Source organism: Nyctereutes procyonoides, unplaced genomic scaffold (genome assembly GCF_905146905.1).
Source record: "Nyctereutes procyonoides isolate TBG_1078 unplaced genomic scaffold, NYPRO_anot_genome, whole genome shotgun sequence".
Lineage (NCBI taxonomy): Eukaryota > Metazoa > Chordata > Mammalia > Carnivora > Canidae > Nyctereutes > Nyctereutes procyonoides.
Window position 1 is genome coordinate 18,245,575 of NW_026575140.1, and position 17,555 is coordinate 18,263,129.

Consider the following 17,555-nt stretch of genomic DNA (forward strand, 5'->3'; position numbering starts at 1 on the left):
GCCATGTGATGACACAGAGATTAGCATGATGCGTCTATAAGCCAAGGAACACCAAAGGACACTAGAAGCTGGAAGAGAAGACTGTTCTATAAAGTCTTCAGAGAGAGGATGTCCCCCCTTGACACCTTGATTTGGGGCTCTATCTTCCAAAACAGAGAATGTAAATTTCTGTTGTTTTAAGCCAACTAGTTTTGTGGTACTTTGTTCTGGCAACTGTAGCCAACTTCTATAACAGCCATCAACATCTCTTGGATAGATTTTGAGAAACCCTGTACTGGAATCATTCAGAAGCAACCCCTGACCAACCAAGAAGATTAAATAGTCTATAGAGATGATTTTTACCCAAACTCCAGACAATATTTGTTTTATTTCTAGAAGGAAATACATTTGAACAAACAGTCTATCACAGTAGTGGTAATTGCATGTATCTGTATATATATTTATTTTTTTCACTTGTCAGACTTGGTGACTTTTCTATGCACACGGGAGAACATAGAGAGAGACTATAGAATCACCAGTAAGCATAGGTCCAAGGCTCTGGCCATCTTCTTTCTAAAGATGCTCATGTGTGCATGAAGAGTTTGAACTTTGAGCGCAGCTGATGCAGGTGGAGGGGGCCCCCCCCGCCTCTGATGGCTACTTGGGCTGCTCACTGCTGCTTCCAGGCTCCTCTCTTTTACGTTTAATAGCCAAGAAACTGAGTATTTTCATCAGTAACAAATCGACAATCTCTCCTTCTTCCGACAGCTGAAGAGGGGGAAAAAAAGCCCATGTGACATACCTAGAACCATTCTCTTTGGGGGCTTTTCTTTCTAAGGTGAAACCATGGTTTTATTGTCCAATTAGGTCTCTGCCAAAGTCACTTCACTCTTTAGAGTCTTTTTTTTCTTCTTCTTCTTTTTTTCTTTCTTTCTTTCTTTCTTTCTTTTTTTTTTTTTTTTTTTTTTTTTTTTTTTTTTTGTAGAGATTCTCCCTTTTCTGGGAATTCCAAGACTGTGTGCTCCCACTTATTCCCCAGGAAGTTCCTTTTTTCCCTCTGATGAGAATAATAAAATTCCTTCTACCACCCCCAGCAGAGGCTCTTATGAATTTATGTACAAAGAACCTTGTGCATTGCTGCTGGAAATGTGAAACAGTGCAGCTGCTTTGCAAAGTAGTTTGCCACAGCTTCTCAAAATTTAAACTAGTTACCATATGACTTGTTGCAATAAATCTCTAATCCCGAGAAACACCTGGGTGGGTCAGTGGTTGAGTGTTTGCCTTCGGCTCAGGTCATGATCCCAGGGTCCTGGGATTGAGTCCTGCATCAGGCTCCCTGCAGGGAGCCTGCTTCTCCCTCTGCTTATATCTCTGCCTCTCTCTTTGTGTCTCTCATGAATAAATAAAATCTTTAAAGGAAAAATTTCTAAGCCCAAGATGGAGCTGGTCCTGCCTGGCGTGCCATGTCAGCAAACTGAAGTTTACAGAACTTTTGTGTCCCTATAAATGCTCCCCTGCCCAAAATGCAGTATACCAGGCTAGCCAGGCCCTAAACACCAAGCCACTTCTGGGGTCTATACTTCTTTTCTATCTTACTCCAAACAAGGTTGACTCTGTGGCTCCAGCCAATCAGATCTTTTAAAAATTTTTTCTCTTCCTTGTTCTTTATTCTTTATCCTATAAAAGCTTTTTGCCTTCCACCCTGTTTGTACTTCTCTAAATGGAGACTGTCTACTTCATGAAGTGTTAAAGTTTGTATCACTTATCTGCTTTAATAATTTTTAACAGGTTCTCTGCTTCAGCTTCATATTGCAATCACATGGGAAGATATCAAAAATACCAGTGCTTGACTCATTCACCCAGAGATTCTAATGTACACGCAGGGCTGAGAATCACTGGACTGCCACCTTGGAAATCAGGAGACCCAATTCTGGTCTGTACTTCATTTGCTTGTAGTCTCAAGAAGTAATTCCCTCCTTCTGGACCTGTTTCCCCTCCTATGAAATGAGGGCTTTGGGCTACAGTGTCTCTCAAATCCCCTTTATGTCTAATGCTACTCAGTCTCTTCCTAGTTCAAGGTCAGGGACTGTTGAAAAATAGGCCAAAGGGACTCACCTGATCATTTTTTTGCTCCTCATTGAAGGCCACCAGAATGACAGAGATAAATAGATTCAGCACCACAAATGTCATGAAAATGATGCAGGACCCAATCAGGAAGGAGCCAAGCACTGGGCTGTAGTCCAAGACCTGTCAGGAAGAAAGCCAGAGTCATCCCCAGGAGTCCTGGGTCTTAGCAGTCACTTCCCCATAGGCACTCTCAGAGGAGAAACTGGTTCCCAGACTAGGCAGAGACTGGAACCAGGAAGGTCCCCTGCCGGATGGCAGCTGAAAATATGGGCAGTCCATCTGGAGCTACCAGGAGAGGGAAAAGCCAACACCCCCTACTCCCTACTGCTACCATTTTCAAATATGGCTACCATTTCTGGCTAGGGCCGGGAACATTCCCTTCTAGATACCTCCCAGCACAGCCCTCTCCTGAGTAGCCAGTACCTGATGTTCTCTAGTAAGCAGGGTCCCCAGGGCAAGCTATAGCCCTAGTATGGATGTGTCTGCCTAGAGGAAGGGGAACTTTCCTTTGTTCCCTGTTCATTGTTCAAAGCTGCCCTGTGCTTGCCAGGCCATAGACCCAAGGGGCAACATCTACCCAGGGGGAGGCACTTGAGGAGGGTGCTTTTTCTAACTTTCACAAAGGCTTGGTATACATGGTAGTGTCCAAGTCCCTCACCCCACCATACCCCATTACCTCCTCGTAGTTAAAGATTCCGAGCTGAAGGCTGATCATTGTTTCTGCTGCATCAAAGAGGGTTTTGTAGGAACGGAGTTTCCAACCAAATATTAAGTTTGACTGTTATGGAAAGAGTCCTCATGAACACAGAAGGAAACCAAGTGACCTCCCCACCCAGCCCTGATGCCTGTTTGACAGTAGAATCAGTGTCCTGGGTCAGCCATATCCTTGGCCTGGCAAAGCCGTCTGTCCTTAGAGGGGCTTGCAAGTGGGTGTGTGTACATACCCAGCTTGTAAGGGGTGTGTATGCACTTCTGGGGCTCAGGCATCACGCACTAGGCCATTGTTGTGTTCACTCAGATGGTTGCTCTAAGCCTCAAGGATGAAACTGGGCTCTTTGAGGCCCTAACCTCTTTGCTCTGGGGCCGTTGGGTTGGATGACAAGAGGCTTCTGTCTGGGCAGGGCTTTCCCCACCGCCACTGTATTTCCTCCTTAGCACAGCATCCTTCCCCTCAAAGATTTCTGCTATTGTGTCAGGGAGGCCCAGCACTCCCTTGGCTCTGAGTTAGTGACTTCTGGTCCCAGGGGACACGGCAGTGTCCCTGCAGCTCCTGCACTGCAGATCAAGGACTGATTAAATCCACATGAATTAAGGGGTCAGGTGGAGTTCTTTTGATAAAACCAGACTCCAGCTTTTTAGTATATACCCTCCACCACTGCATCAATGCACCTCACCCCATTTCTAAGGGTGAGAGAGGAAGATGGAGTAGGGTCAGAGATTAGGGAGTCAGGGTTGAGATGATAGGGACAGGAAAAGGATGAGGAATGGAAGGAGAGGCTTAGACAGGGAGTGGGGACCAGAATAAGAGGGATCATCAGGTTGTGTGGAGGTCAGGGATGGTGGAAAGTGAGATTGGAGGGGTTGGGGTAGAGAGTGGGTCAGGATTGAGGGGAGGGTCACAGAGGAGTGGGAGCCATGTATTACGGGGAATGTGGACTTGGAGAGGATGGAGGGTATAATTAGATAGAGATCAAGATGTAGTAGAAGGCGTTTGTTCCCATATTAATTGATAATAAAAGAGTTGACAGTGCAATGTTTTTTTCATTCACAAAGGAGTTGTGATTGCCAAAATGCTTTCAGTGTCCAGGGACTGAATGGAATGATTTTTGGCCCTACTAAGTTCATGCCTCAAGTGTAAGGCATCAGGCAGTGACATGGCCTGTGGATGTATCTGTCCTCACAATTCATCTCCACATTCCCCCACAAAGGGAATATTCTGTGCATGTCTGAACAGTTGGGATGTCAGGAGAACTGGCATATCCAGGTAGGATCTAGATACAGAAAAGAATCCTTTATTGGAGGTAGTTGGCCCTTTTAGTCTTAGAGATTATTCCTCCTCACTCTTACCTGAGGTCTCCAGCCTTTGCCATGTGGGGTGGCCCGTTTATGAGCTCCAGCTAAAAAGCCTTGGACTCAGAAGATCCATCATCTCCCTCAGGTACCAAAATCTTCTTAACCCTAACCTTCAACTCCCCACCACTGAAAAGCCTTTGCTTCCAAGGAGACCAGCCCTGACGGTTTTACCAAAGGGACGACTCACCGCAATGGAGTAAGCCAGAAGCATGATGAGGATGACGATGATAAACCCCGAAATGTCCCCCCAAGCACGGCGCAGGGCTGATGTGATCATGTTCATTTTGGGGTTCAACCTGAGCAGATGCCAAAGCTTCACTGTGGACAGCAGTACCAGGAAGGCAATGATATACCCAAGGGCAGCATCAGCCGCTGCTGTCTCACTGAAACTGATCCCCCTGTGGGACCAAAAGGGGAGACTGGATCTCAGAGACTATGAGTAGCTCACCCAGAGCTCATTTGGGCTCAATTGAGCCCAGGATGCAGGATTGGATTTATGATGATCTCAGAGGCCCATCATGTCCCACAGTAGGTCTAGGAGGTAGAACTGGTCCAATTCCCCCAGCTAGGTGATGATGAACTGGTGATGATGGTGATGGTGGGGATGATGGTTATGATATGAATGATGATGATAATGAGGGAGGTGATAGTGGTGATAATGATAGGGGTGATGCTGGTGGTGAGGATGATGGTGAAGGTAATAAGGAAGATGGTGGGATGATGCCTCTGACAGATATGATGATGTTGATGGTAGTCATGGGACCATTACCTAGCATTTTTGGTTTATGGCTGAAGAGCTTTGGAAGAATGGGAAAGGAGGAATCCTTCCAGCATCAAGAGGATAGAAGTGAGGGCATTGTGTGAGCCTCTCTTCCTGGTTTGGGGTCCCTAGACGCCACGTCCTCCCTCACACTTGTCTGAGTGTATGTGTTCACTTGTCTGAGTGTATATCTTCCTTTGGAAGAACGATGGAAGTACCATTTAATTTCTGTGCCAAGTAAGGGCCTAATGAACCTCAACTGCCCTGTCTCATTTGACCTCCAAGACCACTGGATAAGGTTAAGTACTGCTGTCTCTACAGATATGGACTAAGATTGGCACAAGGTCACAGAGCTAGTGACATAACTAGTGATAGAAGAATGAGAGTTGGAATCCAGGCATGTCTGATCCCAAAGTCTGGGTCCTTCCTGCCCTTCCATTCTACCCTTCATTCCCTTTGTACCTTTGTACTTTTAATTCAGTCTTAATATTGGTGTGTTGTTAAAATGTCATAGAATCAAGGATGCCTGAGAGGCTCAGTCGGTTAAGCGTCTCACTCTTGTTCTCAGCTCAGGTCTTGATCTCAGGGTTGTGAGGTTAAGCCCTGTGTTGGGCTCCACACTGACCATGGAGCCTACTTAAAAATAAATAAATAAAATGGAATAGACCTATATATACCTAGTGACATGGATAGAGAACAGGCTATTGTTACAGGATTTCCTTTTCTTTGGTGCCCATGGTTCTTGGTCATGCTGGTTCCAAGAGTGAAGAGGTAGACCAGATAAAAAGTGGTGGGCAGCAAATCAAAGTTTATTGAGCAATAGTAATGTGATAGTACAAAGTTCCTGAAGAGGGAGGGAACCTGAGAGGCTTGACACCAGAATTTCTAAGCCTCCGGGTTTTTATGGGCTTGTTGGCTGGGTTCTTATAATCTGATTAACCCTCCCTGAGCCTGTCATCCAATCAGGCTTTTGTTATCCATCATTGTGAAAGGGTGGAGGGCTCCTTCCAGGGTGGTGTAAAAAATCCTTTTAAGGGTGGTTTTCTCTTAGGGCAGGGCCCCTTGTCTCTGCCTGCCTTTCTTCCAACTATCCATCATTACGTAACAGAATTATATGATCTCTAGTTTTTATGTGTGTGTTTTTAAAGATTTTATTTATTTATTGGAGAGAGAGTGAGTGAGACAGAGCACAAGCCAGGGGAGGGGCAGATGCAGAGGGAGGAGCAGACTCCTCACTGTGCAGGGAGCCCAATGCAGGAGTCTATCCCAGAACCCTGTGATCCTGACCTGAGCCGAAGGCAGATGCTTAACCGACTGAGCCACCCAGGTGCCCTGATCTTAAGTTTGTAAAAGCATTAAGTGCCTGAATGAAAGTTATCCTTCTACCTAATCTCCTGCCTTCCAGCATCATCCTTCCCTTTGAGCAGACTGGGGCTGCTGGTATGGATTGCTGCTTCCTCCTTTGGCTCCTGTGGCACCTTTCTCCTGCCTCATTTAAAACATCTAACGCTCTTATACCATTTAGAGCTTAGGGTTTGTGAGCTAAATGAGCCAGGAATAGGGTGGGAGGTTAGGAATGCAGAGTTCAAATTAAAGGCCTTGTATTTCCATTTCCAAATTGTGTGACCTCGGACAGACATCTTTTCTGAGCCTCAATTTCCTTCTCTGTAAGAAATGGATGTTGATCTTTTAAAAGTTTTGGGAAGATTAAAGCAGATGAGATAATACTGTTAAAGTGGTGTTTTTATAACTGTAGAGCATCCAACAATAAATAAATGTTATCCGTATCAATAAAGTCAGTGACTGAGTCAAGAAACACAATGGTTTAATGGAAGGGTTGGGATCCTAGAGACACACAAGCTAGGTATTTGGGGTTTAAAAAAAATTTTTTTTAAGATTTTATTTTTAAGTAATCTCTGCAGCCAACATGGGGCTCAAACTCATGATCTTAGGAGTCATATGTTCTACTGACTGAGCCAGCCAGCTACCCCTTAAAGATTTAATTTTTAAGTAATCTCGAGCCAAGAGGCTCGAACTTACAACCCCAGAGTCAAAAGTTGCACATTCTGCTGACTGAGTCCCTCACGTAAACTAGGTTTAAATTACTTCTCTGCCACCTTTTAGCTGTGTGACCCTGGGGACGTTACCTCTGTGAGCTTCAAAATATTTATTTGTAAAATGGAGTAGTGATAATGTAAGCAGAAAGAGTTTAGGGAACCCCAGAAACAGAAAGACAGACCTAGCTTTCCTGACAAAGGAAGTCATCTTAAGCCCCCACCCACCTTGAGAATGAATGTAAGAATAAAACAGCCATTATCAGGCTGGGAGATAGTCTGATCCTATCAGGGGCGGTCAGTAATAAACCAAAGCCAAGATAGACCTGAGGTGCATTCTTGAGTTCTCCGCAGGATCTAAACCCCCTTGAGTACTCAGATACCAAACCAACTAAAGCCAGAGAATTGATAATGATGACCTTTGCCTTCCTAGTGACTTTGACCAGGACTCAGTTACCCCAAGGTGACTTCTGCCTCAATTCCATGCCGTATTTCCCATTTTGTGCACAAGGCCTCGATGAATATGTATTGATCCTTACCTTAAAACTTCTCTAATTTTGTTGTTTGGGGAGACAATGCTTTGGGAAAGATCTTCAGTGTTCTCCTTTACTTGTTGCAAGTAAAATCCTTCCTTTTCCTGCTCTTTTTGCTTGGTCATATCTTTTGGCTCAACACCCACCAAGAGGCAAACCCACATTTGGATAGCAACAGTGTCTACCACGATGTTGAGTTCTTGCAAGCATCTGAGAAGCTAGTGCATCATGACCAGCAGAGTAGACACTTTGTAAATGGTAGCAGATGTGTCCACACTGGTGGGCTACATCTTTTGGGAGGGAACCTTAACAGCATGTCACATGGTTTTATGTTTGGGTCAGATTTGCAAAAGTAAGAAATTGTTCTATTTTGTCTTCAAAAAGCCCTTTCCAACTGTGTATGTGTCAGGCCCCAAACCTGAATCTAAGTGGTAGTTATAGTTCCTTTTTTAAAGAGTGACCCTGATCCTCTAAGGATCAGTAAGATTTCAAAAGCTGCCCTCCTTCCCCCACCCCCCCAGACCCTGGGGCCATGGAACTGGAGGAAGCAGGTCTAGTGTGGGAGTTGAGGGCTGAGGCAGAGCCACTTACTCCTCCCCGTGGCTCCTGTAGTGCTGGATGTCCCGTTCTGCCAGGATGGCCCTCTTCGCAAACATTGCCAGGGCACTCCAACTGGCTAGGATGATGGTCAGCTCCAGAAGATTCCACTTGCTATGGAAATAGCTCCACTTCTGTTTTCTCATGAGCTTGCCCTGGGAAAGGAGCTGGAGGTTCTGCCAAATGCTGTACCCAGAACTGTGCCTCCCCATCCCTTCCACCATTACTCTCCGAACCACCCCAGATGACCCTGCAGCAGGGGCCTACTGTCTCCTGGAGAGGCTTCTCAAAGCCCTAGCCCCACGTGCATGGAGTGCCGGGAGCCTCTCCCCAGCCTTGTGCACTGGGTGTGGTTATGAAAGCAGATGGCTGCTTTCATAACCAACTTGGGCTGCAGAATTTTGGAGGTACATAAGAGTAAATACAGAATCTGATAAGAAAAACATTTAATTATTTCTGATGCAAAAAATTGGGGAATGGGAAAGACCCTCCCACCCTTTCTTTCATAGAGCAATCACTTTAGAAAACTTGTAATTGTATATTCTTTCTCTGCCCTTTTGAGATGTATGTAAATCCTTTTTGAAAGTTAAACTAGCCTCAGGTATGTTTTTCTAAAGAACCTGGAAGCTTTCTCTTTGAAGTGCTATCATGAAGAGAGATAGTTGGTTGCCGGGCACTGAGGGGGGCACTTGACAGGATGAGCACTGGGTGTTATACTATGTTGGCAAATTGAACTCCAATAAAAAAAATATATATAAAAAAAAAATGAAGGGAGAGTTCTGTTCACTCTCAGTTTCCCAGGGAGGGTAGGAGCCAAATGGTAGGCACCTACCTCCAGGTTGCAAAAGTACCTCCTATTGTGAACATGTACATTTATTTTTCCTTTTAATAAAGGCAGTTGGCAAACACAAGTGGCAGCCCCAATTACCAGGTGAATTTAGGGTAGACTAGTGGGACAGATGCTGCCGTAAATCCTCTTGAGGATTAATTAGTGTTTATCTTAAGAATGAATATGTAATGAGTCCTATTTGCCTGGCAATATGCAAGGGTGAGATTCCTTTCTGTCTTTGGAATCTGCTAGCAGATTTCCTGGGATGTGCATCACATTGTAGTGAGGCTGATTCAATAAGAAACATTGTCTTCTTCGGAGGCAGTGGGGTTGTTTTTGGGGGGAGGGAGTTATTGTTTAATGGGTCCAGTTTCAGTTTTGTAAGAGGAAAAAAATTCTGAAGATGGCTGGTGATGATGGCTGCATGACAATGTGAATGTACATAACGCCACTGAGCTGTACATTTTAAAATGTTTAAAGTGGTGAATTTTATGTTACGTATATTTAGCTACCGCTATTAAAAAGAAATAATTTTGTTAAAGTCATTTTTTTTTCTTTGTGGATAGATAGGTTTTCTAGATTGGCAGATTTTATATTTAACCTTGTTTCCACATCAGGTGTCACAAGTCAAAGGAATTATGCTTATGCAAGTTCTAGGCTTCCCTCCATTTTTCCCTCCCACTAAAGAGAAGCTTCTGCGGTCATTTCCTTCCACCTCCCTACTCTTGGCTGCTTAGAGACTAAGTTTGCCTCCATTATAAAGGGATGGAGAAAGGGGGGATGATTTTAAGAAGTGGCATTTTTAGAAAGATTTATGGGCTTTGGAAAGAAGTGTTGTGGGGGCATGTACAATCCAGAGGGTAGGATGGCATTGGGTGGTGGATGGTCCTCCTTTGATGTTCGTAGGTGGTTATTTGATGACTGTTCCCTGTTGGGTTTGCATTGGTGACACTCAGAGACCCCATGGGATCCAGATTTTATGAGTCTGATGGTGCCACAGAGGGGTTGAGTGTCAAGTTCAGGAGTCAGACTCTCTGGGTTCAGTTTTGGCCTTGAATAAATTCTTCATGTCTCTGGACTTCAGCTTCCTACTCTGTGAAATGAAGCCAATAGCACCTTTCTCCTGGTATTAAAAGAGAAAAGCCATGCAAGATTTTTGCGTAATGTCTATCATGTGGTGAAAACACTCAAGATATCATCCTCACTTTCGAGTGGCTGTGGCTGTTAAGCAGGGGTTGGGATGCCCTCTTAAGATGTCTGATTTGCATTTTTGTTGTGGGGAGGGGTGAGAGCATATACCAAGCTTTATTTTTTTTTTCCCCTTGTACTTTTAGCTCTTTTTTTTTCTTTTATTTTTTCTTTTATTTTTTTTATAAATTAATTTTTATTGGTGTTCAATTTACCAACATACAGAATAACACCCAGTGCTCATCCCGTCAAGTGTCCCCCTCCGTGCCCGTCACCCATTCACCCCCACCCCCCGCCCTCCTCCCCTTCCACCACCCCTAGTTTGTTTCCCAGAGTTAGGAGTCTTTATGTTCTGTCTCCCTTTCTGATATTTCCCACACATTTCTTCTCCCTTCCCTTATATTCCCCTTCACTATTATTCATATTCCCCAAATGAATGAGAACATACACTGTTTGTCCTTCTCCGATTGACTTACTTCACTCAGCATAATACCCTCCAGTTCCATCCACGTTGAAGCAAATGGTGGGTATTTGTCGTTTCTAATGGCTGAGTAATATTCCATTGTATACATAAACCACATCTTCTTTATCCATTCATCTTTCGATGGGCACTGTTAGGGATTTACCCCAAAGATTCAGATGCAATGAAACGCCGGGACACCTGCACCCCGATGTTTCTAGCAGCCATGTCCACAATAGGCAAACTGTGGAAGGAGCCTCGGTGCCCATCGAAAGATGAATGGATATACCAAGCTTTAGATGAGTTCCCAGCTTCCTCAAACCACCAACATTGTCAACATCTGCACCTTCATTTTGCAACATGGTGTCATTTAAAGGTGGCAAAGGGGATTTTTTCCTAATTCCCAGGGACCACAGGTGAACCACCGGCTGTGGGCACAGCCACCTCTCTCCTTCCTCACCTTTGACATTTTTTGGAATGTCTCATTTCCTCTCCCTTCCTCACCCAGGGAAGACTACCCTCTGAGTCTCAGTTCCTGAGAAATACTAAAAGCTGGTCCCTGAGCTGGTCCCTCAGGACTACAGATGGACCAAAAGGGTGCCATGGCAAGAGGGTAGCAGAATGTTTCCCTCTCCCTTCTTTAGGCCTCACTTTGGGGAAGCTGTGTGAGAGGGGACAGGCACACATTGCCGCCTCCATCCCCATGGAGTCATAGTCCACCCCTCACCTGCACAATCATGTAGTAGAGAAGGAACAGGAGGTAGATGGCCTCTGCTGCTACCACGAAGGGGTGCCAGCCGTCAGTGAAGGGGTACAGGCGCAGGCTCTGCAGGTTCGCATGTGGGAAGAAGGTTCCTGGGAAGAAAACATGTTCTACTCACTCCTGGTTACCTGCCCACTCAGAGCCACCACTTCTGACTGGAAGTCATCAGTGGCATGATGTAAGCTCAGATCCTTCTGAGGGCTGGCCAGAGCAGAAGAGCAGATAAAGACCCTTCTGACCCACAGACTCAAGGTACTGGACACATAGTGGATGCCAAAGACCATGGACATATGAGAGGAGATGCAGGGAGCTGCACTGGAAGAGCCACTCCCTATACTCTGCATCTGGTGTCAGTCATTTGTGCACTTGGTTACCTCCAGCCAAAGCACACTCACCCACTTAACATTAATTTACTCAAGGCTGGTTCAGCTAAAGAGGGTTCACTGAAGATCAATTCATCTAATGATCAATATGCCTAAAATTCAGCCTTTTTTGGATCATCTTTCATCCATTTCTGTGTGCTTTCTTTTGGGGGGTGGTATTGCAAAGATGTTTTTAGTGATTATTTAAAAAAAAAACAGTTTGATAAGGCTACTGCCTCTGAAGACAAAGTCAACCCAAGAGTGGCAGAATGTAGAGACAGAAACAACCTGGGTCCTTGCTGACATCAATGGACTGCTTGAACCAACCAGACCTGAAACCCACTCTCACTTCTCATTTGTAGAAACACAGAATTTAATCAGAGGCGTTTGGGGACAGGCTGTTTAATTGGTCCTTAAGAGCCACAAAGGTGGCAAAAAGCAGTAGAGGAACACAGGGATACAAAATAACTGCCCCCCACCCAAAAGGATTTGAAAGAAGCTCTTGACAGTGGCCAGTAATCATGGAATTTGATGGCCTTTTACTTTTCACTTTACAGTGTTCTGAAATTTAAAGAACTATATGCATGTATTAGTTTTATTAAAAATGTAATTTGATACTAAAAGTTGCTTAATATTTAAAGGAGAGGTGGTTGAATTTTGGGAAAATTAATTATTAGCTGAGGAAGCTTTAGGTAGTATTTTCCATAGATTTTGATAGGGATAAAAGAGGCCAGAGGCAGGAAGTGGGAAGAAAAGTGGAACAGAACACAAAATACTGGAGTACATTACATGTAGTGAAGGGAAATATTTTTGAAGCTTTTGTCTCAGTTTTATATATTTGTGTGTTAGAATATGATGTGAAATGTACTTTGTACTGTAGGTTTGAGGTACAAGTTGTAAAATGCTGTTTTAAGTGAAATTCTCTATTACCAGTTTGCCCCCTCCCCAGCCTTTCTCTGCCAGCCTCCCAACCCACATTCCCCAGAGTGGGTAGCTCAAGATGATAAGCTGCCTTCAGACTGCAACTGGGTTCTCTCTGGGTATCTTGAGAGACAGTCTAGAGAGAAGTGGAGGCAACTAGGAATAAGAGTGGAACAGCCCTGGAGCCTGGCCTTTAGGTGCCTACGGAGAACCAAGATCCACCCCCCAAACAACCATTGGCCCCAGAACTCTGGCCTGGGGCAGCAAGGCCCAGCCTGGTCAGGAGCTCTGGCCCAGAGGGAGGGGTGTCTGTCTTCCAGAACACTGTAGATGAGGTCACAGGCAAGGCTGCCCACCCAGGGCGCTAGTCTCCAGGGTCAGAGTGATGATGCAGAACAGGTTCACATTGGCATTGTAGACAGTAAACTCCACAAAAACAGCTCTGGTCAGGCTGTCCAGCCAGGTGTTGTCAAAGAGGTACTGGAGAATTCTGTAGGAAGAGGGATATTTAGCGACATCTCCATCTATAGCGGCTCCCTCCCCCCTCTGCCCAGGAGGAGGCCAGGGTTTCCTATAGAAATGTATCCCTCTGGCTCTGCTTCATGCCCTGGACCATAAGGCCTTGGGGCTTCCCTTGCAAGTGATCATAGTTTCCCACCAATGGTGCACTGTCATGGCACCCATGGTCTCCTGGACGTTAGAGCAGAGGTCCTCAAAGTGTGTCCCCATACTGCCAGCATCCACATCTGGAAACTTTGTAGAAATGCAGATTCTCAGTCCCCACCCCAAGTCTCCCGAAACAAACTCCTCTGAGGATGGGGCCTGGGGATTTGTGTTTTGATGAGCCTTCCCAGGGATTGTGATGCCTTTTAAAGTTTGAGGATCACCATGTGAGAGGAACCACATAGAAAATCAGGGGCTTAGGCAGACAGCAGTACCAGCAGTTGAGACCCCTCTTGGGTTGGCAGTTCACATGAGACCAGTTTCTGGAGGTTTGCCCACTGGTGTGGAAAGAGTGTATGCTGGAAGAACTGGGGTTCAAATCCTGACTGCCTCATGGGGAAGCTAATAGCCTCTCTAGGACTCAGTTTCCTCAACTGCAATGGTGTTAACTCCAGTGCCTCGGGAACGTGTGAAGAGAAAATGCAATAGAGTGTGTGTGTGTGTGTGTGTGTGTGTGTGTGTGTGTGTGTGTAAAAGTGACAGCTGTTATTACTGGCAGCAATAGTGATGGGCCTGTTTTAAAATATGCCCCTTCCCATTGGGTCTATGTTCCTGCTTGGAGTAGAGAAGAGATAATACCCGTTGTTGCAAGGGGCAGGAAAACACCTCTTATGCTGAAATTGACTATTCCTGTCCTGTCCTTAATCCCAGGGGACCCCTGCCAGTTGTTCTCCCTAGGAGTTTGTTACCTGTGTTCCTTGGTGGTATGATAATAGAGTGGAGAAGACTGAGGTGCATATGGGCTCACTAACTTGCCTGGGGCCACACAGCTAACTAACAGGAGCAATGTCAGGGTTTCACGCCTAGGGCTCTCTAACCCTAGAGTGTGCTGGGAGAGGCAGTCTGCATGGGCTCTGGATATCCATGCACAATCATGTTGGGTATTCCAGGAATGCAAGGTCCTGGTTGGGCTTTACCCGAGGCATTTGCTGAAGCTGTGTTTGTAGTGAGCAATCTCGGGGGATAAGGTGACATCCTTCAGACAAAGAGCAGGCTTGCTTCTGCCACTATAGAAACAGTGAATACTCCAAACTCTTCTTCCTTGGTACTGTAAGTCACTACAAATAAAAGCATGATTCTTGGCTAAGGTTAAGAGCCTTAACTACTTCCCACTTCCTGATGGTGGATGGCTTTGTGTGGTGGACTTCCCCATCCCTACACTGGCTCTAGCAGAAGCCACCAGACTCAGCCCACCAGGCTGAGAGTGCTGGAGAGAGACCCTGAGACCACAGTTTCCAGGGCCTGGAAATACAATCTGAACACTTCCAAATCCCCTGGTCACTCCCTACAATGACATAAATGAGCTTGGCTGCATCCGCAAATCTGACCTGGACTCTAACAAATGGCTTTCCTTGGCCACACATGAGTCAAGTGAGTCTTACCTTGATGTGCTTTTGCGATCAGTCCCTAAGGGGACCACGTAACCTCCTCCCCGGTACACAGTGAGTTTGCCCCAGATGGGATACCCTCGGCGTTGTCTCTGGCTCTGGTATTGCCACGCCTGGGAAAAGCCCCTGCTGTTATTGAGGATAGAGGCATTCCAGCCTTCCCCATAGTCTGATAGGTCTTCAATATCCAGGGAATATGGTGCATGACATCTGTCAAGAGAAGCCTGCAGGTGTGGGACAAGAGGGCAAGAGTTTTCCCGGACTCTCACTTGACGAATCTGGGCACTGCCAACCAGCTTAGAGTTCCCATCAGTGATAAAGCCTGGAGATGGAAAACAAGTGGGTCAGTTTAGACATCAAAGTCATGTTAGAGCATCCTGGCCTGGATGCTAATGTGAACTGCAGTAGAAGTTCTACTTCATTGTAGAAACAGTTAAGAGTAGTTCATGGCCAACCGCAGGCTGCATTCCTCACCACCTTCCCACCCTAGGTGTGGTGTGGTCTACTTCCTACATAATCTTGAGGAATGGTACCCCCACCACCTAGTCATCAACTTGGAGACTCTTTGTGTCCTTTCCCTCAATGCCTACATCCTAATGGTCAACAAGGCTCATCAACTCTCTTCAGTGTTGTCTGCACCCATACCATCTCTCTATCACCTCTGCCCCTCATCCCTGCATCAGCCCCATCATTTCTCCCCAGCATCCTAACAACTCTGTGTTCCAACTTCCCCATAATTCCAGAATGATCCTTCTTAAATGCAAATTTGATTATGTTACTCCCTCATGGAGAAACTGTTCAATACCTTCTCATTTCCTTAAGCATAAAATATGAACTTCTGAGACCCTTCATGATTGGCCCCTATTTCTCTCTCCTGCTTTGCTTCTCACTGGTTCTCAACTCATACCTTATACTGCAGCCACACTCAATGCTTTATAATTCCAGGAACGTGCTGTGATGTTTCAGACTTGCCTTTTCTCACATTGTCTTTCTGTCCGGTATACTATTTCTGCCTAGCCGATTCATGCTTGGTTATCTCTGATTTAGGAAGCCCTCCACTCTGCATCAGGGAAGAGTTAGGACCCGTCTCTCATGCACACACACACACCCTTTTGAGGGTTTCTCCTTCAAAGCATATGGCCTTGTGGTTATCAGTTCTCTGTAAGGCTGATGGTGACAGTGGCTCACTCCTGTTCCTAGAAAGGAGTCTACACAAGGGGGCTGACACACGTCCTGGGGTGAGGGGAGAGGACCTGGGTAATGACTGTACAGGTTGCTCACGAGGGTGGTGTTGGCCCACATGAAGAACTCCTTGAAGCTTAACACAGCTGAAAAGCCTTGAGTGAAGCTGTGCTCCAGGTGTCTGTTGAAGTGGTAGGTGCTGGGGTCCCTCTGCCCATAGGCAACCAGCAGCAGCATCCACAGGAAGCCCAGGTATGCTGAGAAGGGAGGCATAGCCCCTGGTCAGGTAGGGTTCCCAACTTCCACCAAGCCAAAGGCAAGAAATGAAGTGGTACGTGGCTCAGAATAGTCGAGGTCTTGCAGACCAGCTACTCAACCCCCTAGTGACAATGGAACCAATCCTTAGTGGGAATGAGTGAAGTCCACAGATCATGAGCTTCCTGCCTGGGTTCAAATCCTCGCTCTGCCACTTCCAAGCCATGTGCCTTTCACAAGTGACTTAACCCCTCTGATTTAGTCTCCTCCTCTGTGAAATGGCGGTAATAATTCTATTTCACAAAGTTGTGATGGTGAGTCAACAAATTAATATTTATAAAGCACTTAAGAATAGTGCCTGCCCAGAATGCATGCTACATAAATGCTTCTGGAAAAGAATCTTTTAAAAATGAGGCTCCATCATGGTGCAATGCTGAGGATGGAGCAATGAAAATGACAGTTGTGTTCTCTGCCCTCAGGGAGCTCACCTATGAACAGGTGAGTGTGATGTAAGGGCCCTTCACATACAAAGATTTAGTTTAGGATGCAGCCATCAGGATGTGGGGGATGCAGAGCCTTACCCAGAATCTCTGGATCCAGGGCCTGGGAATATGCATCCCAAAAACCCCCTCCCTGGGATGAATTGGGGCTCTGCCCACACCCCTGGGCTCTCTTCATTCTGTAATATGCTGCTACTCCTATGCAGGCTCCCCTGCTCTCTGCATTTGTCTGGCCCTATGTGCTCAGCCATTGGGAAGGCAAGGTGGGAGTGCTGCAAGGTCAATGTCCTCCCCGGGAGCAGCCCTCACCAGTGACCTGTGAGTGACAACCTGGGGGTGTGTACTACATGCCCCCACAGAGGTCCCCACAGGACTGAGCTCCAGTTCCCACATGGAACCCACTCATCAGCTCAGTTTCTATTGCTTCCCTTTTTTCTCCTGTACTTTCCTCTACTCTACTGTGTTTCCCAGGATCACCTCCCAAACCAACTACTTATATCCCAATCTGCTTATGGGAGAACCCAGACTAAGATACACAGTGATGTTTGGAAGCCCCTGGTCAGTAGCCTTGGAGAGCCTTTCTGAAGCCTTCAGGCTGAGAATTAAAAAACAAGGAATTAGCCAGAAGACAAGACAGGGAGGAGAGAAGGTACTTTCCAGGCAGATTAGATTAGCCTGGGGAAGGGCCTGGGGTCCAGAGAGTGCAAGGAGTCCTAGGAGCTGCAGAACATGGTGTGACCACAGCTCAGGGCACAGAGGGCTGGGAGAGGTGACCCAGGGTGGGCAGAGCCACGGTAGGGAGTTCAGATTTTATCCTAAGGGCCACGTGGGGCCACCAAGGGATTTTAAGTGTAGGGGAGA

At 46.1% G+C, this 17,555-nt stretch overlaps 1 protein-coding gene across 1 annotated transcript in view; it reads right to left on the bottom strand.

The window, feature by feature from the left end:
• Positions 1-636: 636 nt before the first annotated feature.
• The window catches only part of LOC129496849 (polycystic kidney disease protein 1-like 2), an 87,551-nt gene continuing 70,632 nt past the window's right edge, over positions 637-17,555 (bottom strand). The window contains exons 34-42 of the mRNA XM_055305215.1: positions 16,011-16,196; positions 14,752-15,079; positions 13,003-13,136; positions 11,328-11,455; positions 8,118-8,278; positions 4,367-4,577; positions 2,783-2,884; positions 2,095-2,226; positions 637-747 (exon numbers count right to left, since the gene is read on the bottom strand). Coding sequence (XP_055161190.1) covers positions 637-747; positions 2,095-2,226; positions 2,783-2,884; positions 4,367-4,577; positions 8,118-8,278; positions 11,328-11,455; positions 13,003-13,136; positions 14,752-15,079; positions 16,011-16,196 — 1,493 coding nt within the window. The remainder of the gene's footprint in view (positions 748-2,094; positions 2,227-2,782; positions 2,885-4,366; positions 4,578-8,117; positions 8,279-11,327; positions 11,456-13,002; positions 13,137-14,751; positions 15,080-16,010; positions 16,197-17,555) is intronic.